Here is a 15863-nt window from a genome sequence, read left to right as displayed (position 1 = left end):
CTCGTTTCAAATTAAATGATACAAATAACTTTTCGGAAGCCATAAAAATAAATCTAGCGAGCTACCTAGATACTTTTTTGGCGGCAAAAAATAAATAAATCTGACCAACGATAAAACGCAAACGGTTCACGTCCGAGTTTTAATTTGAAAAACGGATTAAAACTGACGTAATATCACTGTTTCGCGAATTGGAGCCAACGTTGGGACCAACATCACCAATGTTTGTTTTTGTTTGTAATACTTTTATTTGCGTAAAGTCTGTAACTCGATTTTTCTAACTGTGCACCTGTACAAATAAGCATTCATTGGATAAATGACTGGATTTTTTTTGGTAGCCATATTTATAGATAAATGTAATTGCTAAAGTATAGGTATATCGTACTACATTGAGGCTTCCTAACTTCCTACACACATATTTGGCGGCACGTTCGGTTCGGCTTGACTCACTTGTTTGGCTTGTGCTGATCAGGTTCATCTACACATATTTGGTTTTGTCGCCTGACTAGGCCGTTGGATGCCGAACCGAATATGGGAGGAGTAATGTTAAGATAAGAAGGGACGGCCCGCGGGCCTCCGAGGCGTCCAAAAGTATAGACTGGAGTGAAAAAACCTCATTAAGTCTTGAAAAATTTGATTGCTTCTTCGTGGAATTCATAAAGGTGCCACTCTAATTATTTATTAAATTTAAACCCATTACACTCCCACTGCAAGGCAAGGGTCTCCTCCCAAACGAGGGGGAAGGGCTAGGCCTTGAGTCCACCACGCTGGCTAAGTGCGGTGCATGCCGTCAATAAATGTATTTAACAAATTTAAGGCATGCAAGGTTCCCTCACCGTTAGAGCAAGTGATCATTATTTCTAATACACACATAACTTCGAAAAGTCATTGGTGTGTTGCCTCGGATTGGAACCCGCGACTACTTGCGTGGGAGGTGTCAACTTAAACCACTCGGCTAATTATTAAACTTTAATAATTGTGATTCCACCACAGTATTAAACAAACTTCAATAGAAGCTCTGAGATAGATCAATTGGTTACCGGTATATAAATCGTTAACCGCTTACGACACCCCCGGGACGGTGGAGCAATCTGTTCTGACTTACTACAATACTGATTATACCTACTTATTTGTACCTAGTGGTGATTTTCTTACGTTATCGGAGAATCGAGTTTAAAACGCTTTTTTTTCAGTTATGCCATAAACAAAATACCTATGCCAAATAGGCTTGTGTTCAAGAAAACTGTAATTTAAACAAACTGTTTTTTTTTTTCAGAAACTTATTTTCTTCGGACTTTTGGAAACCGTCATAAGACAGGTCCTCATTCCATAGCTAGTCAAACTCCTAAAGGGGTATACATATGTATATAGCGCCTCGGACGCCTAAAGCTTTATAGCTTTAAACTGAGTTACTTAAAAAAAAGCCATTGATATGTTAGCTTCCTTCCAGTGGGTGTGGTAGTGGACAGATTTTGGTTATTTCGTAGTCTATTTCTTAATCAAGATGATCTAAATGGAATAATGCTCGACTTCCTCCAGAACGAAATTAAGGGATTAAGGTAATTTCATCAATAATCTTTGATAACGCCGTGTTTTCTATTGATTGTCCAACATCGTTAGATTCACAACTCGACCTTAAGTAGGACTTCCGATTACCATGGCTACTTATAACTATACTGGTATCTTAATTAACAACAAGCAAGACTGTGAAGCCTGCGAAGAGGTGCAGGGCATACCGAAGTGGTCAGCTCAAATACTATGTAGCGATCACCCATCTACAGAATAATCACACCGAAGGTTCCTCAACATCATTAAGTTAGCGATCAGCGCATCCTATGAGCATCTATAATTTAAACTATAAAGTGAAATGGGCAACAATCTTACGCATGCGATGTCGTAATCTTGTAACCATTGATTAGATAAATTATAGTAACCGTAAGTACGCAGTATAGGCGTTATAAATAGATGTAAACGATTTCATCTCTCAGATTAATATTACTAAGTTTAGTAAGAACTGGTCGAAGATGATTGGTTGTTTAGCTAGTAGTAAGTTATTCAATCAATATTGTGATTACACTTTGACTGTATTTGGAATAATAATCACTTGTTCTAACGGAGAAGCGAAATATCGTAATGAAACCTTGCATGCCAGAGAGTTCTTTAGGTAAATAGTTCTTAAATAAGATTAATCTTTGACAATCTTCAATCAATTAAAGTCAATAATTACCTACCATATGAAAAGTTCTTTTTTGATCTGAAATTTGTTAAATGAGACTTTATAGCCCCAAAGTATTGATTCCGAAAACTCCGAAAAGGAATACTCATTTCAAAACTTATTCAATTGTCATTTAACACCAAACTTTGTAAATTCACAAACATTTGCACCAACAAAGTGATATTTTTAAAAAACACCCCATTCCACGCTCCTTTGCATCTAACGGGAGCATTCGCAATTGTAATTACGCAGTTACTACGTGATCCCATTTCGTGGAACGTGACTGCGTGGACTTAGTATTATAAATAAAAAAAAAACCTATTCACTTTTCTGATAGAGCCTTGAAGATAAGCGACAGATAATAACGGTTCTGATGCCGTGTGTGTTAAGGAACTGCATTCCGTTAATAATTGAAATCGCGCTAATGTTGATAATTTTGCTTGGTTTGGTTTATTGTTACATTTTTTAAGTATTTGTCATATCTACACTTTGCCTCAAATAAAACAGTCTTTGGTGAGTTGGAAATTACCTTTTTTTAGTAAGACCTATAAGAAAAATCTGCGCGATGTGTTTTGATTTTTCTGCTTATTACTCCCAGAAAAATCTAACTACCTACTTGTGCAATGCAATTGGTCCTTGGTTGCTCATGGGCTCTACGCGAATAGAACATTACGTCTTCAACAAGTCCATTACAGCTAAAAGCAAAATGTTATAATTTTACCTCAAACCTAAGTCAATGAACAGCCACAACATCTCACACAAACTTTAACAATAAAATATTAATTCTAATAAAAACGCCGTACCTTCACCGCCAAGTACGAACAATCCCGTATATTATAGAGTTTAACCCGACGCTTTGTGAAAAACCATGGCTATCATAAAGGGCATTTACGGCTTAACGTATTCATGTATTCGGCCAAAAGGGCCCGAGGGTTCTCTAACAAAAACTTACAAATTGTTTTTACCCGAATAACGTTTGCTCTCTGACCGAGTGTTGCCAGTTTTTTACCCAACCCTGTAAATCTAAACAGACTGGTATTAGATTTGTTTTAGCAATGAGTTCGCGTTATCATTGTCAGTTTTGCCGCATGTTATTTTTTTTTGGGGCCATTTTTCTATAGACTGTGATTTGATGTCTAAATGGCATTCGATAAATTAAAATAGGCAATTAAGAATTGTATCTGACGGTTGCAATCTCAGAGTATTCCTCTTTCAGCGCTTACGATTTCAGCACCTGAATTATCCTTTTTTCCTATAGTCTTAAGTAGGGAAGCGGAGATGCTGAAAACATTTAACTGAATGAGGAAAACTTCGCAATTTCACAAACTTCTGTTCATATTTGAAAAATGTTTCTTTATTTTACCCACCCTCCCCTGCTTCGACGGGGATTAGGAACTGCACTTCACTGCAAACAAACTTCTATTTTCCACTTTAAACTACATCATATATCTTTCTTTTTAAAATCCCACCAGTGACCGTTTATATAAAAGTTTAAAACCACAGACAAAGATAGGATATAGTTCTACAATCCCCGCAACCCCTCGATTGATAGCCGCCCGCCATGCACTGACGGCTAAATTATAGCCTCCGCATCGATAGCCGTGTAAAAACTACTCGTATTGTTTAATAAATGGTATTCAGTATGTTACATTCTTTATGTTAAACCGACTGGCATTACTGCTTTGCAAGGTAAAGCAAAAATTAAATTTACACACCTGCTTCTTCATATAGTTTTATTAGTTCCAGATTATGTTGTTAGTCACTATGAAGCAGACATATTAACTAACATCGTAATCGTGAGCATACCAACCAGCTAATTGGATGAGCCGCTAGGAAACCTTTTTTATCTATGTTGCCGTGTTGTTGAGATCTACCGATGCAAGATGTCTCCTATAATCTTCGAAGGTTATAACAAAACTAACGGCTAGTAGCTAATAGACGCCTGAAAAAGTATTTGCAAGCTAACAAGTTTGAAGTTTCACGTCACTAGAATTCTAAATTTGAAATTGACAGTTCACATTTAAAACTGGCCAGCACCAAGTTATTCTACTCTATCTCAGAGATGATCTAACATGCAACCTCTTTACACCCGCCATCACTCAACCCATCCAATATGGCGTCGTAAATCGCTTCAAGTCATCTGTTAAGTGCTGTGTTGGTATGTAATTAAGCATTCCCGTGTTGAATCAACGCTGCACACAAATTAATGGCAGGTCACCGCGTCGTGGGCGACACTCGGTATTACAAATTCCGTATGCAATGCCACCTGTATGCGAACGTCTGTATTACAAATCTTGGTACACGTTATATTAGCTTGTGAACGTTCAGTTTAATATTATGTTCGTGTTTAAGCTGTTTGTTATCTGTATTTATGACTTCTGCTGTACAGGATTAGGGAGTCATGACTCTCTGTAACTGGTATTGCTCGGGAGAAATACAGGATGTAGGAAAGTATTAAGTAGCCTGTAAGTGAAGCAAGTCTGATCTTTCTTTCATGTGGTCAGGAGTCTCACTTGCGTCAAGGTCTCTGTGGCGCAGTGGTTAAAGTTACCGGCGAACCGCTACCATTGCGTCGGGAGGTCGTGGGTTCGATGCCCATACGAAACAATTACATTATTTGCGCGATCCACAAATAGTTTCGGGTCTGGTTGTACTTTGTGTCCGTTGTTATGTATGTAAAAATCCCCGTGACACAAGAGCAACTGACAGCGCGGGTGTTGTCTTTAAAAAAATGAATTTAACCTAACTTAACAACCGTCATAAATAAATGCATAGATAAAATCAAGCCTTCTTCCCGTTTAGACACAGCCAGAGAAAAACGATTGTTATCTTCATTGAGAAGAAACTGCAGTCTTCTTACCTGCCTTTTAAACCACAGAGACGCTCAGCTGTAATGCTAGTATGTGGCCTTTGTAGCCACACAATACATAATTACTAGCACACATCTATGGAATGTCTAAGCTTGCCTAACCCACCGAGCCTTTGACGACCAATGAGCCAAATTAGCAAGGAGCGTCTCACGAGAGTAGTTAGTAAATATAGACAATGAAACGATAGATATACCTAACAACCTACTTTCTATTTCTCACTTTATGGCAACGAATACTTTAATATTGTTCTTGTAATTTTGACTAATGATTTAGTAAAACTTTTCAATTCGTTAAAATATATCAGAGCACCTTAACCAAAGCTGTTTTAACTATATCTATACTTCTGTATGACATTGTAAGTAATGTAACTCGCACACTTTTCTGATTTTATCATAATAACGAAATCTCTATGCAACTTTAGCTAACCAATAATATTCTTAAATTATAACAGGAAACGCGGAGGCCAGAGAGAATAAAGAATAAAATAAACCGAATGCATCTCAACCGTTTCAAATAAAGAACAGTTCTTATAGCCAATGACAAAGCGCTTTACTTTTTTTATATCAAAAGGCACAGTTAAAAATAGTGTTCATTACACCGTCTGACGTTTTTCCGCCAGTTGAGTTTGCAAAGGGTGCCCAGATGTAAATGCAAATATCTGTCACGACCCACGAGATTTTATGGGGTTTTTCCTTATTTGATTTGTTAAGTTTCATTCTAACGTGAAAAGGCGGTGAATAGAAAATTGTAGGACGGTCGACTCGCCATTTATACTTTTATACGTGTTTACTCATTTAAATACGCATTTAAAGCCATAATATCTGAATGTTAAATGGTAATGTTTGTTTAGGTTGATGTTGGTTATATAGTCTTGTAACGATAAATGAACAGATTTTAGTTATAGGCCAAAGTTCTGAAACTGAGTAGGGTTCTAGTTTTATGGCACTTTCAGAAAGTAGTCGTTTAGCTCAAAACTATTTTACGATACCTACCTATGTATTAAATAGTGGCCACCAAAACTGCCCACCAACCGTAATTTGGAAAGGTACTTAAGTTTCAAAACATTTAAAATTTCAAGATGCTTTCTACGCGGTACATAACATTACAAACGATAAAAAGTTATGTCAACAACGACTCAAAGAATCCTAGACCACTATTAATATTATTACAAAATACCAACCCAGATACCTTTACACGGCAATATGTAAATACCACACAATAGCCGCTATAAATCGGCCAAATCTAAGTAACAATCCAGGTGTTACGCTGGTATTTGCAAAATGTCCGCATTGGGCGCCGTGTCGTGCATTCAAGCAACATTCGCAATTTAGCCGTACGGTTGTATTGTCGTAAATCGCGTCACATGTGAGAAATGCTTCATTACGAGTCGCCGACGACTGGGGAGTGCAATACTGGCGCGGAGGCGATAACGGAACGGAAAGCAATACACACTGCTACTATAGTACTGTCTTGACCAATGCTATTTATGATTGCCGAAGGAAAATTGGCGGGAAAGCTATGGTTTCATTTATTTTTCAGAATTTTTGTGTAATCCGTGCTATGAATTGAGTTTGTTTCTAGATTTCTTCTAATAAAATCGATAAAATAGGTTATGGTAAGTAAAATGCTTTCTTTGCTGTTGCTGCGGTCAATTATATTGCAACCAGCCAATGGTTCAGGACTTCGTTTAGTTCCCGAGTGTGATAAGTGTGCACAATATAGATTTTCTTTATTCCAGCACTCTCATACGAGAACAACACTCATTAAGAATAAATTACCTACTTGATAAAAAAAACTCAAGAACAACTTTATGGCCCGCCCAGGGATTCGAACCCGAAAACACCAAACTACAACCAATGCATCCCAGAGGCAGTCAAAAATCATCCAATGGCCTACGTAACAAACAACCCTAATAAATGCACTTTTACAAACCTTCTTTAAGGTCATCAATAAAAGCCCATCAACTGTGTGAAAAATCAAACAATTTATTAATTTTGGTCGAATGTAAACACACGATAGTTAAAACAGATACTAAATCTACCACTAGCTCGGAAAGAAGTAAAGCCTTATGAGAAGAGCTAGCAAGAAACTCACGGCCACTCTTTTCAATCGCCAAATGACAATGTGGTTAATACAATAATTCATCATACAAGGAGCAACCAACAATCAGCGATGAAGTTCGCTCAGAAAGCTATCTTCACTCACTGACTGTCGTATGCAAGTGACTATAAACGCCTGACTTCAACTGGATGCAAGCCACATAATCATAATTAATTACTCGTACTATACATCGACTTGAAGCGACCACCTATGTGAGGCGTTCCTCAAGCCACAATTAGGTCAAGATATGTACACAACCTATAATATCAATGCTACTGCGGTTTTGGTGTGATTTCAGCAAATATGTTATTGTTTGTACAAGATTCTACTATAGATTTGTTCCCTATAGATAATTTGACGACCTATCACGTTATGCGACAGCCGCGGTAGTTTCAGGTTTAAATCTCAAATCGACTTAAAACCTTATTATACTCTATCTTTCTATATTGTCTCTTTCGAAGGAAGTTTAGTTTTTAATAAAAGAAAACAATTTTTTTAGGAGTTTAATATGAGTGGAAATGTATTTATTTTTGCAAATAATTATAGTAAGTTTCAATTTTGGTAAGCAGGTAAACTGAAATCAGTACAATATTGTTATTCACGGGATATTGTAATGAGCAACATGACTAGCGCCATCTATCAGACACAATAAAAACTACTTAATTAAACTTACGCAAATAAGATATTTGAAAACACCTGTAAGTTAAAGTACGGAAATAAATAAAACCTCAAAAATACATTAAATAAAAATATTTATTTCAACAAATATTAATCAAACACAATTTTTTTACCTTCAAAAGGTAAAATGCCCGACTTCTTTTTCTTAGCTTCCCAAGATGGATGCAATTTCTCCGGTTTCTCATCATTACCTTTACCATTAAACCTTTTTCTATCATTAAAATCGTTACTAAAACCTTTTCTATCACCAAAGCCTTTTCTATCATTACTGAAATTCTTCTTATCGTTAAAATCTTGGCGATTATTGAACTTATTTCTAAAATGATTCCCGTCATCTGAGTTATTAAACCGATTATTTCTAAAGTTCCCATTTTCATTATTGTTGCTATAGTTATCACGTCTAGGTTTTGGTCTAGGGGCATGTCCAAACATGACCGCTCTCCTAAGCTTCCTATTACCTTGCTTATGTTCTTCCTTCACTTCATCAGGACCTCTAGGCTCAAACACGGACATATAATTCTCACCAGTAGCGGTTATAAAGAACGGATCAACAATTTTACTAGCAGCTACAGGTTCATCGGAGTCCTTCTTGAATTTCCTTTGCTGTAATTTCTCATTTAAGTTTTTATTCTTATGAAGATCTTTAGGCTTTTTGACAGGATTCTTCTTTATTTCTCTAGGTTTTATAGTGAGTTCTTGTTTAGGTAAATCTTTCACAGCAGCTTTGATCTTAGAAGCAGGTTTTACAGGTTCTATTTCTTCTGCTTCAGGCTCAGAATTTCCAGATTCAGAATCTTCTTGCTCATTTACTTCTTCGTTGTCTTCTGATTCGCCTTCTGAATGATCATTTTCTTCTTGCAATTCAGTTTCAGATTCTTCTGCATTGGAATAATTTATTTCATTATTCTGTGCTTCAATTTCTTCTTCACTTTCCAATTCCTCTTGTTCTTCATCACTTAAACTTTCATCATCATCACCATCACTTATTATAGCCTTATCACCAACATCTTCGACATTCCAATCACCTTCAGAATTAACAACTTTAGCATCTTTTCCTTTCTTTTTATTCTTCTGTTTTTCTTTTTCCTCTTTTTTCAACTTCTTTCTTTCTATTCGAGACATGAAAAGATCTTTGATAGGGACGTTGGAGAATCTTGCTCTGATGAATTTGTATTTGTCTTGTAAAGCTTTATGTAGCAATAGTCTAGCGCATGCTTTGTCATTGTCCACTTGTGGTTTGTTTAAAAAGTCTTTTAGCTCCCCTTTGTGTGTGACTATGAATTTTGCTATGTCTTTTGGTTTGATTTTCTGTAAAATATGAAAGAGTAATAAGGTAAGTATGAACGTTAAGTTTTTGAATAGAATAAAACAGCTAAATGTTAGTCCATTTAACTAGATACACAAGAAAGTTAAAATGAATATAATTGAAACATTCTAAAAGTAATAAGTTCAATGACCAGCAGACTTTTAGTACACTGATGTTCTACCCATTAGGGTTTTTTACACCAAACTGTATTATTAATTTATAATAACAAATAAAATTCATACAAAATAAAGTTATATATTCTTTAACTTCCTTACCTTTATAATCAAAACTTCATTGACAGCCGACTCTGCCTTCCTCTTTAGTTTCTCTTTCAAAGGATCTGGAGCTTTCTTCTCAACTAACTGCTTTGCTTTCCTTGTCAGTTTATGTATTATCTGTATTTTAGCTTGATTCAGTTTCTTTTTGAGTAAAATAACCTGTAAAAGACAAAAATAAGCAACTTTTTATTTGATATATTTAAGAATATATTAGTATATTTTGCTATTGAAAACAATGTTATGTGGTTTAAATGAAGAATAACGACAACAGATACCGGCTTTAGTTACTTGATTTGGAAAGAAATAAAGAAAATTTGTATTTTGCGTAGCACACAGCATTATGATTTTATTGCTTTTTCTCGCGTTATTTACAACTGAAGCGGTAAAGAATGCGTTACTAAGGTAGTGCATAAACCCACCTCATTGTTAAACGCCTGTTTTACGGCACCAACTTCCATTTTAATATATAAAATTATGAAAGATATGAACAGATGATTTAATTTTATAGGTTAGCTGCAGCGCTAAGAATAAACATTGCTTAGGATGAAGTAGCTACGCGAAAAGTTAAAATAATAGCTTGTCCTATGAACTTCTGATTCTGAACCCAGAGAATTTCTCCCAAATTAAATAATTATGATCGAACAAATTTAATCAAAAGTATATTCAAACTCGTGTTGATTGATAAGTTTGATATGTCAGACGTCAGTCAGACAGTTGATGTCCCTTGTCAATGTAGGAACAGATTTCGTCGAATAAAATTTGAAACAAGACTTTTTTGGTGTGATGTTTTTTTTTAAGTATGAGTTTACTTTATTATATTAATTTTTATGACATATTTAATCTAATTTTATCAAACGGGATCATGCTGCAGCTATACATTATAATAACTTTTAAAAAAATCAAATAACGACAGAATGACAACCATAGAGTATGATGTAAAGGCTCCTCTCTAAAATTTAAAACCAGTAAATATTCTCTTTGGTCGGATCTGTCAATCCGAAAAGTACGTAAAGAAATTTTATAAAATAAATTCGAATAAAATCAATATAATCCAAATAGTTATATTAGTTTTTGAAGTGTGTTACAAATCTTTATTGTATAGTTAAAGTGTTAGTGAATTGATTTTGTCACTACAGTTTGTGTGTTTGTTATTTTCAGCATGGCTCCCCGGTTTGAGTTAGCTGTTGGTCTCCGAAAGGGGCACAAAACTACCAAAATATCCGCTGGCAGGAAGGGTATTACAGACAAAGCCATCAAAATCAGACCCGCCAGGCTAAAGGGTGTAAGTATAATTAATTCACCTATGTTTTGAGGTTATGTTTTGTTGTTGGCGTTTCGAACACTATCAATACGATGTACATTTGCGTAGATCACGTTTTTGAAGGTCTTCATATCTTACCAGTGCTCAAACTACATTCTCAATAGTCGAAAGTTGCGATTCATAAGTCCTCAGCCCTTCTAAATTAAAACTTTACAATATAACTCTGTTGAATTCTGTATCCCTATACTTACAAGTTCAGTGTACCAGAAATTCTTTATCTACACTCCTCATTGTAGTCGCTAGGTCTTCGTTAATCTTTATGAAGCTAGTATCTATATCTGTCCTGTGCAAGCAAAATTAATAACAATATCAGTAACTATATTGGTATGCTAAAATCCTTATTCATTGTTTTCATATTATAACAATGGTAGCATAACATCTTAAATCGGGTACCTATTTGAGACCTCTACTACCTCTTCAACGTAATTCTTGTTCGACAGTTAATGTAATTTTATATTATTTCCAGCTGCAAACCAAACACTCAAAGTTTGTGCGCGACCTGGTCCGTGAAGTCGTCGGACACGCTCAGTATGAGAAGAGGGCTATGGAGTTGCTTAAGGTTTGTATTTAACCTTATTTCATAAGGAAGGAAAGCATGAATATGGTACATAACACACTGCATTGTGCTGACCCTACGTCATAAGGAAAAAAACATTCTAACACTACTTTACACACTTGCATAACTTGCATTAACCTAAGGGCTGTTTAACTGCCATTAGATTGTTAGAATTCATGGGTATATCTTAAATAGACATGGAACATCTATGTCTTCCATCAAGTGAGATGGAATGGAAGACAAATGCCCAATACCATATTGAATTATTATGAAAAGAGGATCAATAGGGATTTGGTATCTGGGTAATATTTTATACTGATTGAAGAATATTTTAGCAGTTACTGATTATGGGGCCTCTAATGCTATCCTAACACTTGCCTTAGTCAAAGTTTTAGTCTTATGTTTTGATTTGAGATTTTCTTAGAAAATTCATTTATTTTCCGTTCAAAATAATTAGAGCACCTATATACATGTTGGAATTTCACTGCATCACGTTTTCTGGTTTCTCTCCATTTGTAAATCTACCAAAGAATTGCCAATACCTTAGACAATGTTTTAGTATTTTTGAGTATTTTTAAAGTAGCAAAATAAAAACCAGAACCAATACATAAAAAGACACCTTTTCCATATATGTAGGCAGTGACCAAACCATTTGCTAAAATTCCTACATACTTACCTTGCTTTATTCAAACCTCTAGAAACAAGTAAATTAAAATAAAATGATTATACTATTACAAAATCCCAATAAACAAAATAGTTTACATCAAAGATGTCATCATCATCATTGGCCTATTGCAAATGATTCAGAGATGTATCCACACACATAGTTTTAACCACTATTACTATAGTCTAGCCTATCCATTCAATAACAATATTCTTGCCTCAGGTGTCAAAAGACAAGCGTGCACTGAAGTTCCTGAAGCGCCGCCTGGGCACACACATCCGTGCCAAGAGGAAGCGTGAAGAGCTCAGCAACGTGTTGGTACAGATGAGGAAGGCCGCCGCACAGGCCCACCACCACCCCCATTAAGTGTATAATAAACTTAACTACATAACCAAGAGGTTTTATTTCTTAGCCAATTTTTTGGCTTGTGGATGAATTCACAATGCACAGTAAACTGGACAATATTATAAAACAAAGGGTTGGCAACGCGATCGAAAATTTAAAAGCCGTGATACTCGTCTACGGGACCTGAGGTTTCGATCGAATTGCCTCGACCGTGGCCCAGGGATGAAATTTTTCCAGTCAGTCTAAAATGCATTGCATTATAAAATTATGTGTAGGTACAAGTCGCAAGAGTTTATAATCTTTAATAATCCGCTTGATAAGTTAACTATCTATCTAGACTGTAACTGGCCTTAAATCTTAATCTACTGCTTTCGTAAATCGCTTTAACAAATTGTAAACAATGCCAAACGGTTCGATCACAAAACCTCAACAACTTAAGTTCACTGGAGTTCAGCAATCCATACTAATATTATAAATGCGAAAGTAACTCTGTCTGTCTGTCTGTCTGTCTGCTACTCAATCACGCCTAAACTACTGAACCAATTTGCATGAAATTTGGTATGAAGATATTTTGATACCCGAGAAAGGACATAGGCTACTTTTTACCCCGGGAAAATGAAGCATTTTCCGGGAAAATTAAGGTGGCGAACTAAGTCCCGAATAATCAATTTATAATGACAATTGAATCAACAAAATTCCGTTGTCATGGCAACTGTTTTAATGACGGATATGCCTTAGCGCGACTTCGTTATATTAGGAGATATAAATAATTTTGAGAATATTTTTGTGAAAAAAAGCATATTTTATATCATCACGCTACGACCAATAGGAGCAAAGTAACAATAAAAAGTGTAATAAAAACGTGAAAAATTCTGACCCATTCTCTCTAATGTGACGCAAGCGAAGTTGCGCGGGTCAGCTAGTAGGTTAATAATATGAGGGAAGGAGAAACCGTATAAAGATTACATCTTGAATTTTCTATGTAATTCATCGAAACGTGAAAAATATTTACCAAAGCTATTTGTTAAAAGATAAAAACTACTATCTTATTTTGGAATGTTGAATTGTTGTTTAGACGACTACTAAAACTGAATCAGAATTTTAGTCGACTTGAGTGGGACATTCACTACGATCGACTAAATCCTTATGTGAGTTGATTGTCACAGATGGCGCTAAATGCGTTCAACAACAAGCGGGCTCAGTTAACATTGAAGTTGAAAATTAGATAAAAGTTAAAACATGACTAGAGTATTCACCATACTTTAAAAGAAATAGATGTGCCTTCTTAACGTAAATCTTACTTTTAGAAGTAACTATGAACTAGTAATTTCGCCCGGGAATCAAATTTTAGCTACCCGCAAAGCGCAGTTCAATGTCGTTCAATGCGTTAACTTTATATGCATTTTACAAAATCATCTGCAAAACCTTTGACCTTAAATATCTGGACTTAAGTCCAGTGCCTTTTGTATTAAAATAACCGTCTTAGTTCTTCAAGGCCTCATGTTTCAGAAAGTCAATAAAATGTAGCTCGCCATTGCGCAACCATCGCAAGAAACTGTCTTATTATTCGTGAAGTAGGTATACGACAAGCTATTTTAGTTTTTCCGATAAATACAATGTAAATACACCTCAATGAATATTTAATTTATAAAACCGGAACATATACATACATTATTTATGTTACGTAAACATTATTCTTATATGAGATGTTGTTTCCACTAAATAAAAAAGTTTAGTCTGCCAGCTTAGGATGTTAATATATCTATTTTTGTGAGTAGATAGGCATTTTAACCGTCAAATGAATATTTCTAGCTAGAAAAGTAATGCGTTCTTGGGAAGTAACTATTTGGTATTTGAATACCCCATAAGAAAAAAAGCACGATATCTTGTATGTACGTATTTGTACCTAATATAAAAGTTACAGTGTATGAATTATGTAGAGTCTGAGTCTTAGTTACTCAATGGTTTATCCCGTACGATCACCTTATCGAAAAAGCGATGTACAAAATTTAAAATAGCCATAGCATAAAAACCATTCAAGACTTCCAAGCATGTGTGATTCAATTGATAACATAGCCAATGAATGGGACACGTCACTGTGACTTCGAGCTATTCCGCATCAAATGCCAAACAATAATCCACATTGCCTGACTTGAAAAGTAAGCATAGCGTGAGTCAGGCATACATTCAAGCCAAAAGGAGGTAGGTAGGTACATAGGAACCTATAAAAATATCTGCATTTTCATTCCGCGCGCTTTTTCTGCTATGGTAAAATTTTGTAGTTAATGCATTTATTATCACTCGGAAAAGATCTCAACCTTGTTCCGTAGCTACTGAGAAAATTAGGCTAAGGTCAGTGGGGACAAATAAGGCATTTTCATGACTGCGAATAGAATTTCTTTTTATTGTAGGTAAATAGGTAGGTAACTTACTTAAGTAATTTACAAAGGTCTTGTTTTAAAAATGTAGGGGCCATCTGATGCAAAATAACTCTTTCTGGCATAGGTACTTGATTAGTAGGAACGTCGAATAAAGTGTATCTGTCCCGTCCGTCTGTGCTGTTTCGTTCACAATTATTGTAAACCTTTTAAAGCAATAGGTAAAGACTTCTGCCTGTTGCTATCCTATAACAAAAGCTTTTACCCTGTTCCGAAATTTCCCGGTACTGATCAATACTTTGTTTCCGCGTAGCAGAACACCTTGCCCAATATACATTTTGAAAGCAAAGGTTAATTATAAAGAATACAGTAGGTAGGTAAGTTCTTCAATATAAATCAATATTTGTTTTTTCTACAAACTGCTATTCAGTGACAAAGCGCCTCCTGCCAGGTAGGCGTCACTAAAGATACCTGATTCTGAACAAAGCAAAAAATCTATACAAAATGATTTCGCCTGATGTAAGAATGTTTTTAAATCGGTAACGTAGCTCGGTCAGTTTTTATTACGTTGTTTTAAGAATAAGTTTATGCGTATTTAAGCAATCATGTATGTATTACCGGTTTGATTAATTAAATACGTCTGTTATTTATAACTCGTTCGTCAGGAAATAGGAAATATTTTAAAAAGATTAGGTGTATTGTTTTTTGCAGAGACTGAGGAATTATTAAGTTCAAAGTGTGCATAGTAGGTAGGTACTTAAATATTTATGAAAAATACACAGCATCTAATACGTACGATAATTTGATTAAATAACAACTTATAAGGCATTCAATATATGTAACTAGAGGTATTATTCCTTTTACGATTTGTCCAAAAAGTGACGTTTGGCCCACTGACCTCGACTTTTTTTTATTTTCAAGGACAAACGCACTTTGACATACCAACGCAAAATGTGTTTAGGTACCATGCGGCCATTAGGTCATCGTTTTTACGCCAATAGTATTTGGTTGGGGTACGATTTTAATAGGCATAAAATAAATCATAAATTAGTTTGAATGGTTCTGGTTTCTCCTCCTTACTTGTTTCACTTATATGTGAGTTAAAAAAGAATAGATTTTACGTCACGTGGGACTTATTAAAACTTGAGTCCTTCA

The 15863-nt window shown here is 35.3% G+C and overlaps 2 protein-coding genes across 3 annotated transcripts; one reads left to right on the top strand and one right to left on the bottom strand.

The window, feature by feature from the left end:
* Positions 1–7917: 7917 nt before the first annotated feature.
* Positions 7918–10162, bottom strand: LOC142978967 (uncharacterized). Its single transcript, XM_076123625.1, has 3 exons — positions 9864–10162; positions 9442–9603; positions 7918–9168 (listed from the first exon to the last, which is right to left on the bottom strand). Exons 1-3 carry the CDS (start codon positions 9900–9902, stop codon positions 7951–7953), a joined length of 1419 nt encoding a protein of 472 aa, XP_075979740.1. The 5' UTR covers positions 9903–10162; the 3' UTR covers positions 7918–7950.
* A 189-nt stretch (positions 10163–10351) lies between these two features.
* Positions 10352–12376, top strand: RpL36 (ribosomal protein L36). 2 transcript variants are annotated; one of them, XM_076123562.1, is made up of 4 exons: positions 10352–10447; positions 10603–10726; positions 11232–11324; positions 12208–12376. In XM_076123562.1, exons 2-4 carry the CDS (start codon positions 10604–10606, stop codon positions 12349–12351), a joined length of 360 nt encoding a protein of 119 aa, XP_075979677.1. In that variant the 5' UTR covers positions 10352–10447; position 10603; the 3' UTR covers positions 12352–12376. The 2 variants fall into 2 exon arrangements, with proteins under 2 accessions (XP_075979677.1, XP_075979678.1); XM_076123563.1 differs by lacking the exon at positions 10352–10447 and adding an exon at positions 10502–10520.
* Positions 12377–15863: the final 3487 nt, after the last annotated feature.

This window comes from Anticarsia gemmatalis, chromosome 15 (assembly GCF_050436995.1).
Source record: "Anticarsia gemmatalis isolate Benzon Research Colony breed Stoneville strain chromosome 15, ilAntGemm2 primary, whole genome shotgun sequence".
Taxonomy (NCBI): domain Eukaryota; kingdom Metazoa; phylum Arthropoda; class Insecta; order Lepidoptera; family Erebidae; genus Anticarsia; species Anticarsia gemmatalis.
This window is presented reverse-complemented; position numbering and strand designations above follow the sequence as displayed.